This window comes from Leuresthes tenuis, unplaced genomic scaffold (genome assembly GCF_036924035.1).
Source record: "Leuresthes tenuis unplaced genomic scaffold, fLeuTen1.0.hap1 SCAF_3, whole genome shotgun sequence".
Taxonomy (NCBI): Eukaryota; Metazoa; Chordata; class Actinopteri; order Atheriniformes; family Atherinopsidae; genus Leuresthes; species Leuresthes tenuis.
In genome coordinates this window covers 37,431,790-37,446,482 of record NW_027325357.1, presented here as the reverse complement: position 1 = coordinate 37,446,482, position 14,693 = coordinate 37,431,790, and the positions used below count along the sequence as shown (strand labels likewise).

Genomic DNA, 14,693 nt, shown 5'->3' with positions numbered 1-14,693 from the left:
TTCAGGATCATGGGGATGCTACATCCAATTCCACCTGCCATCGGGCGGAGGGCGGACACCCGGACAGACTGCCTGTCCATCACAAATGAGACCAGGAGAAATGCACCGATAGAACCCAGCTGAGAGTCGGAGCAGGAACCTCGTCAGTGTGAGGCCGCGGTGTTAACCACCACACCACCATGCACCAGTGCCTCTCTGCTGTACGAGTCCACTCAGAGTTCTGACTGAATGCAGGTTGCTTCTTTGCATTTTTCTGATGCTTCTCATCAACTCGTGATTCTTCCACAGTTATCAAATAAACACATCTCAACTCCCATTTTGATTTTGTTGGTGTAATTTAATGTTTCTGGTTAACTGGACAAACAAGTGTAAGAAAACTTAATGAGATAGCAGAAAACTACACGAATGAATGGAAGAAACATCACTTCTCCACCTGCCATTAAAGAGTCACACAAATGAAGAACACAATGAATTGACAGAAACAGCAATTTGTACATTTACAGAAGAAGAAACTAGCAGTATGAAGACTTTCTGCCTTCATCATCTCATTGCCAATATAGCAATATTGTTTTTTTCTATGGCCTAAATATCACTATCAACCTCAGAAAAAAACATTTAAAACAATGTTAAAGAAATCACCTGGAGGACTAAACCAAGACCAATACCGCTCAGTGTCCTGAGAGGTCCTTAAACAATTTCCCGTTAGGACTCAGAACCTGACACCTTGTCCTCACAGATGAAGGTGATGGAGCTGTTCAGTAGGTCATTAATGTTCACCTCCACCACCTCCCCCGATGCTCTACCCTCTCCTCCACTTGTAAGAGCAACAAGCACCTGCTGGCCAGCTGCTAGCTGCCTTTGCTTTTCAGGCAGGATGTTGGACTCTGCCCCCTCCTCTCTGTTTCCAGATGAATCTGCTGAAATCACCTGTTTGGACAGAGAAGGTGAAATATGCAAGGTCAAATGATACTGCTCTGTTGGTGGAAAGCGATATGTTTGCCCTTTTTTTTCAAAGAAAAACCCGGTGAGACATCACTAGTCCTGCTTTTACACTTTGATATTCAGTTGTGGGTGCGCCCGATGTTTGGAACTGTAGAGGCAATCTGTCATGTGATCACACATGTCATAAGATTGGCAGGTGCCGGTGCTGAGGTAAGAAAATGTAACTTTTCTTTACTGTCCACCTAAAACGACACTAACAAAGGGAAGCAACAGATCCACAACTATATCACCAGCGAAGACGGGTGGCTGCAGCTCAGGAGGGAGGGTGGCTGGCTACCAATTGAAAGGTCAGTGGTTCAGTTCCCAGGTTCACCATATTACACGCTGTAGTGTCCTTGGGTGAGTGTTTGATAGAGGAAAAAAGCACTATGTTATCTGTTACTGTTATCTGGATCCTCACAGAGCCTTTGTACTAACATTAAATATCTTGTACATTATTTGATATGTAATATTTCATATAAAATATTAGTGATATAATTTGTAACTGTATCTTTAACCTTGTCAAATAACAGCCTCGTTAGCCTCTTCCACACATCAACTGATCATCTTCCAACATTTCTAACAGAGGAGTCTCACACAGTTGTAGCAGCTGCAGCTAAGATGAGCTTGTTGGACACCGCTCTTACTGTGTATGAGGTGGAGGGCTGCTCCTCCTCTCCACTCTCCTGCTCTTGCTGTGTTTCCATGTGGCAGGAGAGCAGGTGCTCCTGAAGCTCCATCTGGGAGACGCAGATCAGAGAGCAGAGGGGGCAACTGAATGCCTCACTGCTCTGGCTGACATGCTGACTGCAGATGTGCTCCTGTATCTTCTCTTCTCCACCCAGGATACCTTTGCAGTCCTGACACTGCACTGTTGCCTCAGAGTCTGGAAGAAGGACACACAAGAACAGTGAAGACAGAACAGGAAGCATTGTTATGTTCATTAACTGTTTCAGTTGCAACTGGGAAATCACAGTATGAAATTGGGGTGGAGTGGGGCTATAAAGTTACTAAATTTCGTTACTGCTTTAATCTCATATCTGACGATGAGGGCATCGTACTACAACTGTTGCTGTGCATCTAAACCTTGTTTAAGCCCTATAAATCACTTTTTTTTCCCCACAGTGAACAGACCTGTTCTTATACTGACAGTAGTCCAAATGACTGCCAAAGATCTTTAAGAAATTAGGGTATCATGAAATAACTCAATGTTATGGACTGACATTGAAAAATTTAAATTAAATTAAAAGAAGAAGTGGGGCGTGGCCCATCCTAGAAGTAATTAACTCCTTCTGAAGTCATTAGCACAGTCTAAATGTATATTGATGATATAATCATGTGTTCAGACAACAACTTGAATAATGTCATAAGAATTCACTGGAAAAGCTATAGTACCCTCAACCAGAGGTCAAATCCATCCCACCATTTTCTGCCTCTTTATACTCCCTCCTGCACCTCTTTAGGGAGACATCTCTCCAGTGAGTGCTGGTTCTGCCCCAAGGCCATGTTGGACATATCTGGCGTGTCCCAAAGTGCCCTACCTCTCCCTTCGAGGTGGAAGGCGTATAAGTCCGCTGGATTACATTCCTAATCATAGTCAGCAGCACTCCACCCTCACTGTAAAAACAGCTGGCAGAGCATCACTTCCCCCACTTGAGACATCTGATGGTTTGACAGAATCTCTTTTAGGCTGACCAAAAGTGATTCCAGAGCCGAAACAAACTTCTCCCACACTCAAGTTTTTGCTTCCACCACTGCCTGAGCAGCTTTCTGCTTGGCCTGTCGGGGTCCCACGGTTTACTCAAGCTCTGTAGGACCCCTCCCTCAGCCTGACGGCTCACTTAACCTTGGGTGCCCACCATCAGGTTTGGCAACAACCAACCAACCAACCAGTCACCTTAGAGGTTTAATAGACGAGTAAAAAAAAAGATGAAACTAAAAGCAAAGCCTACTCTAACACCACCTAAAGTCACAAAACTCACGACTGGATACAACCTGAAAGTCATGATAACAGATTTTATGATTCTTAAAAGTCTTAAAAGGAGAATTTTTCCATTTCATCCTAATAATTTTTTCTATGGCTCCTAGATTTCCCTTCTAAAGAAAGGTTAGTTGGTGTGGACAGTGCAGAGATCAGAGAAGTGACTGTTCACAAGACAAACTGTTTCCAGGTTCTGTACCCACTTCCCAGCGGTCAACGGGCGAGAGGCAGGGTGCACCCTGGACAGGTTGCCAGTCCATCACAGGGACAGAAACTTCAAGAAACTATTTAAGGTTAACACTGAAACACCTGCAGAATAAAAGGCACAACACACCAACTCATTCTAAATATAAAACAAGGTCTGGAAGGGATTTTACAGAAGAGCATCAGAGCAGCACCCCATAACCTGTAGCATGACAACGGACTCAGACCTGAACTTTAACAGCCACATTAAATCAATAACATCAGCAGCTTTTTACCATCTAAAAAACATTGCCAGAATCAAAGTGTCTAAACCAGACTTAGAAAGATTAATCCATGCGTTTGTCTCCAGCAGGTTGGACTACTGTAGCAGCCTGCTCACTGGGCTCTAAACGGGCTGTAAGACAACTGCAGTACATCCAGAATGCTGTTGCTCGAGTCCTGACTACAACCAGGAACTACGACCATATTAGTCCAGTGCTCAGGTCTCTGCACTGGCTTCCTGTCGCTCAGAGAATAGACTTTGTCCCAAGCAAGAGATGCATAGAGTCAAATATGGACATTTGGAGGAAAACACATTCCAAATGCATGAAAGCGTCCAGGGGAGGCTCATTATAGATGTATACATTGTCTTCTGGCCGTGCGCATGGAGACGGGGACGCGGAACTTCTTCAGGGCTACTAAATAGGGGAACGCTTTAGCCCACTTAAAAAGATTTATGCATCATTCTGTAATTCTGATACGGACCTGGTTGTCAATAAAAGGTTTCTGTGTTCGACCAAGTCTGTGTCAGCAGAGTTCTTCCTGCATCATCTACACACAGGCTGTTTGAAAGCGACCATCCCTGATATACCACAATAATCTCTGTATTTTAATGATGGACCTAACAGCATTAGCAGTAGCATTCAGCAATAAAGAAAATGGCACTAAACAGCTCTTCTCTTCATATCACAAATTTCAGCTGATGGTACTGGGTGGGGAGCATCAGTGTGAAGCACTTTCTGGAATATCCTGGCCTGTGTTGTCCTCACCTTGATGCTCAGCAGCTTGGTGTTTGACTAAGCTAGCAGCGCTGGGAAAGAACTTAAAGCAGATGTCACACTGGACCAGGGTCTTGAGTTGCCGGTTGTGGCTGGCAAACACATCTGGATGGTTGGTCCTGTTATGGTACCAGAGGCCCGACAGTTGCTATGGCAACAAAGAGAAAAATGCAGCCACGTTCATAAGTGTTTGGACTGATCATCATTTATCATGTGTACACCAACAGGGTGGGCTGGAAATGAAGCAACCAAGACCTGATTGAGGTGTAGACTTTAATTCAAATGGATTCATAAAGATATGATCCATCTAGGAATTAAAGTCATAAGTTCCCACATTTTCACAGGCTCAGGCAAAGTAATTGGACAAACTAAGATAAAGATGAATATGAGGATTACCTTTAACACTTGGATGTAAATCTTAGACAGTTATCAAAGTCTGGAACCCATTAACATCATTAAAGGACCACATGACTGTTTCTTCTCTGATGCCATTTTTATACCAAAAGTAGTGTGTTTAACCCTTTTTTTAAACATGGGAACACCCACTAAAACAGGCTGATTAAACTCCGTCACTGCCAGTAGAACTGAGTTTACCCTCTGTCCAGGAACAACAAGCCTTTAACACGAAAAGAGTGATATACGACGCGTGAGCAAGTGTTGTTGTTTTACACGTGCACGTATCACGTAACATGGACAAATACACACGTCAATCCAGCATGAGCCGTTTTTAATAAGCAGATTAACTCACCATCATTGGGAATATTTCAGTTGTGGTTTTGCAACTTTTACATTGCACCGGAGAGCAAGATGTTTGTGGGTGAGAGTGGCTTTTAAGATCAGTGTAATGTGATGATAGGTTTTTTTTCCCCTGCTACCTCTTCTTTAAGCCTTTAGGGTATCTACACCTCTGTGGATTACTTATTAAGAGCTCCCACACACTAAATGCAATGACACACTTCATCTCCTGAATCTGTCATGAAACCAGCGAGCGACAGTGAAGGCATGATGTCCTCAGCACTCATGTTCACGGGCTCCACATTTCAGACAGTCACTGACTACAAGAGTTTCATCCAAGTATGAAGCAGTTTTTGAAGTGTTCAAAGTGTTCTTGAGCAAGACACTGAGCACATGTTGACCCTGACATTTTCCCCTGTGAGTATGATGGAGAAAAGGTGCTGCATGTATGAGTAATGTATGAGGCATACAGGTGATTTATAGAACTGAGCAGAGGTTAAAAATGGACTAAATAAGTGCGGACCTCTTACATTAACACTGTGGGTTTTTCCTTTGAGTTATGGTGTTGCGTTTGAGTTTTCAGAAGTCGCCATAGTTTCTGGCTTTGATTTTGTTTCGATACATACAGTAAAACTGTTCATCAGATGAGAGCGTGGAAGGTGAACTCACTCTTCCTACCTGATATGACTTGTTGCAGAGTTCACAGCTGAAGGGTTTGCTTCCAGAGTGTGTGCCTTTATGTTTGTCCAGCAGTGCAGCACTGGTGAACACCTTGTTACAGATGGAACACTTGTGGAACTCCTTTGGGTGGAACTCCTGGATGTGCTGCTGATGCTCCTCCAACGAAGAGAAGCTGAGACAACACTTCTGACAGTCGTGGGGTTCTGACAGGTCTGCCACAGACAGCAGAAAACAGAAAATGATTTGATCGCAAACTGACAAATTACAAAAATGACCAAACATCTGTTTTATTTTATAGGAAATTATTTCAGAGAGAGAGAAAATCAGGTGAACTTATTTTGATTCTCAAACACAGAGCCAAAAAAGAAATCCTTTAATATTAATCTCCTCTTTTAAGATAAAATAAGCAGTTTGATGTTTCCTAGGGTAAACTGTATGTTCCTTCCCAAAACATCTATCAGTAATGATGTTAACATTGAATAAATAGTTTTTTATTGGTGGACACATCAGACACTTCCAGTGAGCTACACACAGTGGTGAGAAAAGGTATGCAATGTTTTTCTGCATAATCAGTCATAAACTGTGATTTGATCTTCATCTAAGTCAAGGATCATTCTGATCTTTCATGTCTTTACTGAACACACTCATTCAACATTCAAAATGGTAGTGTTAATAGCAAGTGAACCCTTGAGTTAATGACCTCAAAAAGCCAATTGGAGTCAGGTGTTACCATACCTTGAGTGTTGTTAAGTTAATGAGTTTGGAGGTATGGACTAGAGCCGCTTTGACTGATAAAAAACACTCAATTTGTTTGGGTCACACAAGAAGAATATGCTTATGTGAGCCATGCCTAGTCAAAGAGAGCTTTCAAAGGCTCTACTATCAGGAATTGTTGATTTCCATAAAGCTGGAAAGGGTTACAAAGTGTTACAGTCTACACTTCAGCAAACAAGCTACAAATGGGGAAAGTTTGGGAACAAGAAGTGGGCGCCCAGTCAAAATGAGCCCAAAAGCACAACGAAGACCCATCAACAAGGTAAAGAAACAAACCAGAGTGACAGCCAAAGACATAAAGGTGTCATCGGAACTGGCTAACCTCTGTATTCGTGAGTCCACTGTCCGTAAAACATTGAACAAGCTGGGTGTCCACAGCAGAACCCTGCGAAGGAAGCGTGTAGTTCAGGTTTCGTGCGGGTCACCGTGTGGTTTCTGCATGGTGTCGCGGGTCACCGTGTGTTTTCTGCATGATGTCGCGGGTCACCGTGTGGTTTCTGCATGATGTCGCGGGTCACCGTGTGGTTTCTGCATGATGTCGCGGGTCACCGTGTGTTTTCTGCATGATGTCGCGGGTCACCGTGTGTTTTCTGCATGATGTCGCGGGTCACCGTGTGGTTTCTGCATGATGTCGCGGGTCACCGTGTGTTTTCTGCATGATGTCGCGGGTCACCGTGTGTTTTCTGCATGATGTCGCGGGTCACCGTGTGGTTTCTGCATGATGTCGCGGGTCACCGTGTGTTTTCTGCATGGTGTCGCGGGTCACCGTGTGGTTTCTGCATGATGTCGCGGGTCACCGTGTGTTTTCTGCATGATGTCGCGGGTCACCGTGTGGTTTCTGCATGGTGTCGCGGGTCACCGTGTGTTTTCTGCATGATGTCGCGGGTCACCGTGTGTTTTCTGCATGGTGTCGCGGGTCACCGTGTGGTTTCTGCATGATGTCGCGGGTCACCGTGTGTTTTCTGCATGATGTCGCGGGTCACCGTGTGGTTTCTGCATGATGTCGCGGGTCACCGTGTGTTTTCTGCATGATGTCGCGGGTCACCGTGTGTTTTCTGCATGATGTCGCGGGTCACCGTGTGTTTTCTGCATGGTGTCGCGGGTCACCGTGTGGTTTCTGCATGATGTCGCGGGTCACCGTGTGTTTTCTGCATGATGTCGCGGGTCACCGTGTGGTTTCTGCATGGTGTCGCGGGTCACCGTGTGGTTTCTGCATGATGTCGCGGGTCACCGTGTGTTTTCTGCATGATGTCGCGGGTCACCGTGTGTTTTCTGCATGGTGTCGCGGGTCACCGTGTGGTTTCTGCATGATGTCGCGGGTCACCGTGTGTTTTCTGCATGATGTCGCGGGTCACCGTGTGGTTTCTGCATGATGTCGCGGGTCACCGTGTGTTTTCTGCATGATGTCGCGGGTCACCGTGTGGTTTCTGCATGATGTCGCGGGTCACCGTGTGTTTTCTGCATGATGTCGCGGGTCACCGTGTGTTTTCTGCATGATGTCGCGGGTCACCGTGTGTTTTCTGCATGATGTCGCGGGTCACCGTGTGTTTTCTGCATGATGTCGCGGGTCACCGTGTGTTTTCTGCATGATGTCGCGGGTCACCGTGTGGTTTCTGCATGATGTCGCGGGTCACCGTGTGTTTTCTGCATGATGTCGCGGGTCACCGTGTGTTTTCTGCATGATGTCGCGGGTCACCGTGTGTTTTCTGCATGATGTCGCGGGTCACCGTGTGTTTTCTGCATGATGTCGCGGGTCACCGTGTGGTTTCTGCATGGTGCCGCGAGTCACCGTGCCGTTTGTGCTTCGTGCCGCGGGTCACCGTGTGGTTTCTGCATGATGTCGCGGGTCACCGTGTGTTTTCTGCATGATGTCGCGGGTCACCGTGTGTTTTCTGCATGATGTCGCGGGTCACCGTGTGTTTTCTGCATGATGTCGCGGGTCACCGTGTGGTTTCTGCATGATGTCGCGGGTCACCGTGTGGTTTCTGCATGATGTCGCGGGTCACCGTGTGTTTTCTGCATGATGTCGCGGGTCACCGTGTGTTTTCTGCATGGTGTCGCGGGTCACCGTGTGGTTTCTGCATGATGTCGCGGGTCACCGTGTGTTTTCTGCATGATGTCGCGGGTCACCGTGCGGTTTCTGCATGGTGCCGCGAGTCACCGTGCCGTTTGTGCTTCGTGCCGCGGGTCACCGTGCCGTTTGTGCTTCGTGCCGCGAGTCACCGTGTGGTTTCTGTATCGTGTCACGGGTCACCGTGTGGTTCGTGCTTAGTGCGGGTCACCGTGTGCTTTCTGCATGGTTCCGGTGGGTCACCGTGTGGTTCGTGCTGCTGTTGCCTTTATGAAAGTCTCATGTTTAAAGTTTAAGCAGTCGAGTCAGCAAACTAGTTATCTATCTCCACAGATGTTTAGCCACAGCAACAGCTGTATGTGAAACACACACACAGTACTCCTTCTTTCATAACGTCACCTCATAAACAGTGGGACTGCTCTATGCTGGAAGGAGATGCTGTTTCCACATGTTATCCTGATTACTAGCCTGTTGTCTCACAGGAGGCTCTGAATGTTCATTTCTTTGATTAATGAATCGATAGTTCAAAGTGTGGAGCAAAGTCAGAGGACTAGAAGCTGCTTTCTGGGTGGACGCAGCTTCTTTTTCATCTGGGACCACACACTCTTTGGCAACAGTGCGGGACCCTTTTTTTGCTTTATAGATCTGATGATACTCAGAATAATGTTAGTTTTAATGTTTTTAAAGCAATCTGCATGCTTCATAAAAAGGGGTACCTTTCCAGTCTGTGTGGTACCACTGCGGTTTGAACAAGTGTTACATAAGGCCGAAAAATAAAATGAACCTCCTATGGCCACTTGTCTCATTTAGTATTTATGACTCATACTCTTCAGCAAAACGAGGTCTGCAGCTTTTACAGTGAGTGTGACTTCCTGGTGTTTCCTTACTGTGGAAGGTGTGCAGGTGAACGGTGAGTCCACTGGCTTGGCTGTAGCCCTTTCCACATTCCCGACATACATAAGGCCGGTCACCAGTGTGTGTCCGTACATGACGTGTCAGCTCGATGGACTGGGCAAAAACAGCCTTACAGTACTGACACACATACATCTTCCCTGGAGACAAATAAAACACCATCAGACATGCAACAAAGAAGCCTTCAATAGCAGTAGTCAGTTTTCCTTGTATATAACTGTTCTGATTCGGGCTATAAATTATATAAAAGAATGAATGTTTTAGGAAAAGGAAGATGAATTTTTACATTACATTACAAAAAAAAAAAAATACAGTCAGAGGTCGTAAAAAATCCGACTTTTCTAATTGAAATGATTCCTAAGACATGCCTAGACATATCACAATCATCTGGAGTGTGTCCTACCCTCAGAGTGTTTCTTCTTGGTGTGATATGCTAGTGCAGCAGCCACACTGAAACTCATGTCACAGTGCTGACAGTGGTATGGCTTCTCTCCTGTGTGCAGTCGCTTGTGATTCTTCAGAGATGACTTGGCACCAAACTTTGCCCCACACTCTTCACAGGCAAACGGCTTCTCTTCAAAGTGCTCAGTCCGTTTGTGGTAAATCATACCTGAAATATGATGGATACAATATATAGTGTAGTTTGGGGTGGATGTGGTTCAGTAGAGTCCACCAATCGTAGGCCATGCAGACCCTTCAGATTCTGGATTCACTTAATTTACTATACACGCATGTCACATTGTTTCTGTAGGTTAGCAACAACTTAGCTGATGATGTCACACACAGCGTCAGCAGGTAACACAGGTGAACTCTCTCAGTAGACAACATGGACAGAAACTCGTATCATTTGAAGTAGCAGGATACTGATCCAATGGCAGGCGAACACTTTGTGAGTTGTAATTTTACATCTATTATATAGTAGCTACTATAGCAGTAACACTGTTTTCTAATTCTCTAATTAATACAACTTTGCCTTTGAATGAGAGAAAAAGAATGCATTCAATGGTTTTCATGGCTTGGGTTCAGTATTTAGTAATGCCAGCTAGATGAGCTTTTTCTTTATCCTCAAGACTGAACAAATATCGCTACCCAATGAAAATGCCTAATGTTAACAGTTCGACTAAACAGGGCAAGCACGCCTGTGTTCTCAGGTGTTGATTAGTCTGCTCTCACCTGACGGGTGGGCAAAGGTGCGCCCACAGAGGTCGCAGGCCACCTTCTTCTTAACCCGTGTGGCGTTACGGTGAACCTCAGCCTGGTGGCGCTGAAGAGCTCGCTGGCTGCCCAGCTTTGCGGGGCACAGTGGACATTGTTGTTTACACTCCTGGGACATGGAGCAGCGCTTTATATGGGCCAGCATTCGACACTTATAATCGAAACCCTTCTTACACCAGCAGCAGGAGTAGCGCTTGGAGATGGAGGTTGGGAGAGATGATGGGGGAGGAGAGGAAGGGTCTGCAGTCACGTTTGTATCTCTTTCATCCTCTTGCTCTTTACTGTTTTTCATCTCTTTCACTTCCTCCACCTTTTCTTCACTTCTGGAGTTATTCTGCTGTTCTGAGTCAACTGTCAAAGATAGAGAAAGGTTTGAATTGTGAAAAAAGAGAAGGACTACTAAAACAGGGAAAAAGTATTTATCTTCACCTTCAGTGTGATGCCCATCCGGCCGCTGTGTGTTCCCCTCCACATCCTCCAGCAGAGAGAGCAGTGGTGTGGGAAAGCAGGACGGCGCTTTCTGCTTGATAGCACGGAGCAGCTGAAGAAGCCCTCCCTCACTGATGACTCCATCCCTTGCTCTGTTCATCAGCTTCTCCGGAACTGAGCTGAGATCGACCTCCTCACAGCACTGACACACTGCCTGACAGGAGCAGGAAGGAGCACAACATCTCAAACAGCTGCAGGGTCCTTTACTGACAACTGCAAAGAAAAAACTGACAGGCCTGTTTCAACTTTCATGATGTAAAAAAAATCTCATTCTTTCTACAAGCTAAAACGCTATCTGATCTGTTTGGTTTTAATTGGCTGCTTCTTGAAACAATGTTAAGTGTAATATCAAACTAAGTCCAAACTATTTAATCTATACTCCCAATTCTCCTTTTGAATGTTAAGCTGCTGCAAATGAAACTCATAATTCAGACCAACAAATCTAAAGACTTCTTGAAGCTCAAATGTGTTAACACTGCCTCCTTCTGGTTTACCTCCAATTTTAAAGCTCTACGGGAAATGGAGGTACATTTGACCAAATTCATTATGTGACCCATTAAATAACTCATTTTCTTGACTTGCTCACTGGCCTATGCTTTAAATATCAGTTTTTATTACAGAATTTACAGATTTAACTTTTTTCCCCGCACCAATTTAATAGCATACACAAACCATTTTGATCCCCTGTAATAAGCATTTTTGAATATCAGTCTGTTGAACATCTAGAGCTCACTGCTGTTTACTTAAATATATCACAGCTACACACTGGAGTCCAGAAGATGTAGTTAAAGTAGAGGTGAATGCAACACAAAAGGAAGATATAAACAGGTCAAAGGCTGAGAGAAAAGGATTACTTCTACAGGAAGATATTTTACGATCTAAGTCATTCATTAGAAGAGACTGGTTCAACCTGCTGTACCTGTCTGTCCTGCTCATGCAGGCTGCTGTGTGCTGCCTGGCTCAACAGCTCTGGGACAGATGACATGTTAGTGAAGAGCTCCACAATTAGAGAGGAATGTTGCAGAAGGCCAGTGCCAGAAGCACCGGGCACACTGGGTGATGATGTACTGTTTTCTTCAACTGAACTCCCTGAGGATGTGTCTTCTTTAAGCCCTGTAAACACATATGGAGTCCAGCTGTTTTCAGGGTGATGTGTTGGATAGCACTAGGTAAAACAACTATGCTGTACAGAAAGATGTTTTCAACACATTTTGTCAAGTTAGCAGTTGAAACACACCTGAGATGTTACAAATCTCCACACAGGTTACTTTACACGCTGGTTCTTCTTCGTTGTCTTTACCATCATAACAGTGTGTCTTCCTCGTCTCCATCTTGTCTGATGGTGAGTCCTTCTTGCTTGCCGAGGCTGAGCCTTCAGGGCTCATATTCTGGGCTTTGTTGGTGAGGCTTGTGGTTTGTGTAGAATGGACTGGGACAGGGGGTTGCTGGTTCATTAGATTGGTGAGGACATTTTTAAAGCCAACAGCAACATCAAACATCTGCAGGCTGTCTGCAGCAGCAACAATGCGGCTAGCATTGTGTTTGCCCAGAGGCAACTTGCCAGTGTAGACCATGTCCAGGAGGCAGCCAAACTCATTTGAGGAAACCACAGTGGTGTCGATGGAGATGGTGTCTGAGCCATCAAGGAGGGACCTAACAGAATTCAGAGGCTTTTATTTCTGGTCAAATGTCTACCGTATTTTTCGGGATATAAAGCGCACCGGGTTATAAGGCGTATTAAATTAAACAAAACTCAAATAAGTCAAACTTTATTAAACTCTTTCACAATAATTTTGAAATCCGCTTCGTAAGCATGTCTCTTAACAGGAGCCATTTTTGGGACAACGGGTATAGAAAATTAATGAATGAATGCTCACATCTTAATGCTGAAGCACAGATCGTATTACTCCGCGAGGCTCATGACTACGGTGGCTGATATGCTCAAACCATCAAGCAGTGCAGCTTCATAGTTTATCAAAGCAGTGCTAAAACATTTTGACAGATTTTTGTACCACATAAAATCGGTTCTAGGTCAGAAAGCACAAGCAGAATTAATTCATACATTCAAATGGCGCACCGCATTTTAAGGCACACTGTAGATTTTTGAGAAAATTAAAGGATTTTAGGTATGCCTTACGGTCCAAAAAATACGGTACTTAATAAAAACTCCAAACTAACAATCCAACTCCATTAACCACCTCCTCACCTCAGGATACATAGTTAATCTCGTCCCACCAATCAACCCGATAACTACTGTGAGTCTTCGTTAAAGTAACCATACAAAGCCTAAAATGATGTGAAATATTCGAATCTACAGTCATATTAGTCACATGCTTAAGTTTAAACACTGACCCTCAGAGACTGAAAGTTGCAGTTGATAATAAATTAAGGTCTGGTGGATTATTCTGGAAGCTTCTGACTTTAACAAATCACCTTTTTTTTATTCATCTTTTGAAGACTCACTCTACCTGAAGAGCATGCTGGAGGCAGCCAACACAAGTTTATGTGCTCGGTGATGACTGTCTCCCACAAGGATGGTGCAGTCACAGAAGTGGCCCTCCTTCTTCAGGGCCCACAGCTGCTGCATCAGCTGGCTGCTGTAGTTGGGGAGCTCCATCATTTTGATTAAAGGCCTGGAGGGAGAGTGCCTCTTCTGTTCTGGAGACAAAATCAAGTCAAATTCACGACTGAGAAGGACAGGGCAGCTTTTGTTTTCCTGGTTTAATTCAGGCTTTATTATTTATATTTTTCTTCACATTTAGAATTTAATCTTTTATCTGAAGCCAAACTTTATTCTGGGTAAGTTGACTTTTTTTTGTAGAAATAAAGGAAATAACCTCCTCTCGTGTTTTCTTTTCCATTTATGAGGCCCTCGTGCTCTTTTGCAGTTATATACATTTGGAACATTGGAGATATTAATCAGAGTAATGCGAGTTCATGGAAAGTGATCCCGAATTTATATATTTTCATTTCACATTAAATGCGCCGTCGTCACTTTCAAACTCTTCATCTCGGCAACATTACAAATAAAGTGTTCCAGTTTGTAAGCATCGAGGATTTCATGTTCAGTCTTTCGCCAGCTTAAAGCGGTCTGTAAACCTCTAGCTTTAGCTAAAGATGCTAATGACTAAAGATAAGGTCACTGGAAACTGTTCTGGTCATGAAACGCGTTGGGATACACAAGCTCTTCTCGCTAGTTGAGCCCCTCGAACCTAGCCGACATGCACTTTCCACACCGGGTATGTATTTACCTTGAACAATTCAAAAGGTCCGTGTCTTTATTTAAACTTCTTTGCTGAACAACTTCAGTGTGCGCAATAAAGCTTTGTCATTTTGAAAATGGCGACGGCGGTGCGGCACACAAATAAGACCGTTCCGGTGTGGGAAGCCTTTTTTCCCAGTAATGTCCTGTGGTTATTTCAGTTGTCATTAATTCTCTCCTTTGTAGTATTATCTGTTCTAATTACACTCATTCTATTCCGCTACTAATCTAAAGGCCACTACAAGCATATTATGTTTTATGACGACTTCTCTGTGGAGGGTTTTTTTAGTGAGTGGCTACCGAACGCGAAGTTGGCGTTACAAACCCTGATACCCAACTTCAGGAAAGCCA

The 14,693-nt window shown here is 44.5% G+C and overlaps 1 protein-coding gene across 3 annotated transcripts; it reads right to left on the bottom strand.

Moving 5' to 3' along the window:
• Positions 1-316: 316 nt before the first annotated feature.
• Positions 317-14,428, bottom strand: zbtb40 (zinc finger and BTB domain containing 40). Of its 3 annotated transcripts, XM_072382971.1 has the most exons (12): positions 13,918-14,309; positions 13,549-13,738; positions 12,318-12,733; positions 12,000-12,193; positions 11,021-11,234; positions 10,550-10,942; positions 9,780-9,986; positions 9,352-9,516; positions 5,617-5,831; positions 4,195-4,351; positions 1,629-1,867; positions 317-927 (listed from the first exon to the last, which is right to left on the bottom strand). In XM_072382971.1, the coding sequence occupies exons 1-12, from the start codon at positions 13,985-13,987 to the stop codon at positions 703-705; spliced, it is 2,685 nt and encodes an 894-aa protein (XP_072239072.1). In that variant the 5' UTR covers positions 13,988-14,309; the 3' UTR covers positions 317-702. The 3 variants fall into 3 exon arrangements, with proteins under 3 accessions (XP_072239072.1, XP_072239073.1, XP_072239071.1); XM_072382972.1 differs by lacking the exon at positions 13,918-14,309 and adding an exon at positions 14,332-14,428 and having other exon boundaries at positions 10,550-11,234; XM_072382970.1 differs by having other exon boundaries at positions 10,550-11,234; positions 13,918-14,311.
• Positions 14,429-14,693: the final 265 nt, after the last annotated feature.

Excerpts from the sequence above, each read along its gene's own strand:
- zbtb40 (XM_072382970.1), bottom strand. The coding sequence starts at position 13,987 with ATGTTCCAAATGTATATAACTGCAAAAGAGCACGAGGGCCTCATAAAT. Across the intron at positions 13,739-13,917 it reads AAAAGAAAACACGAGAGGAG|AACAGAAGAGGCACTCTCCC; the intron begins GTTATTTCCTTT and ends TTTTGTCTCCAG. Across the intron at positions 9,517-9,779 it reads CAAGAAGAAACACTCTGAGG|GGAAGATGTATGTGTGTCAG; the intron begins GTAGGACACACT and ends ATTTGTCTCCAG.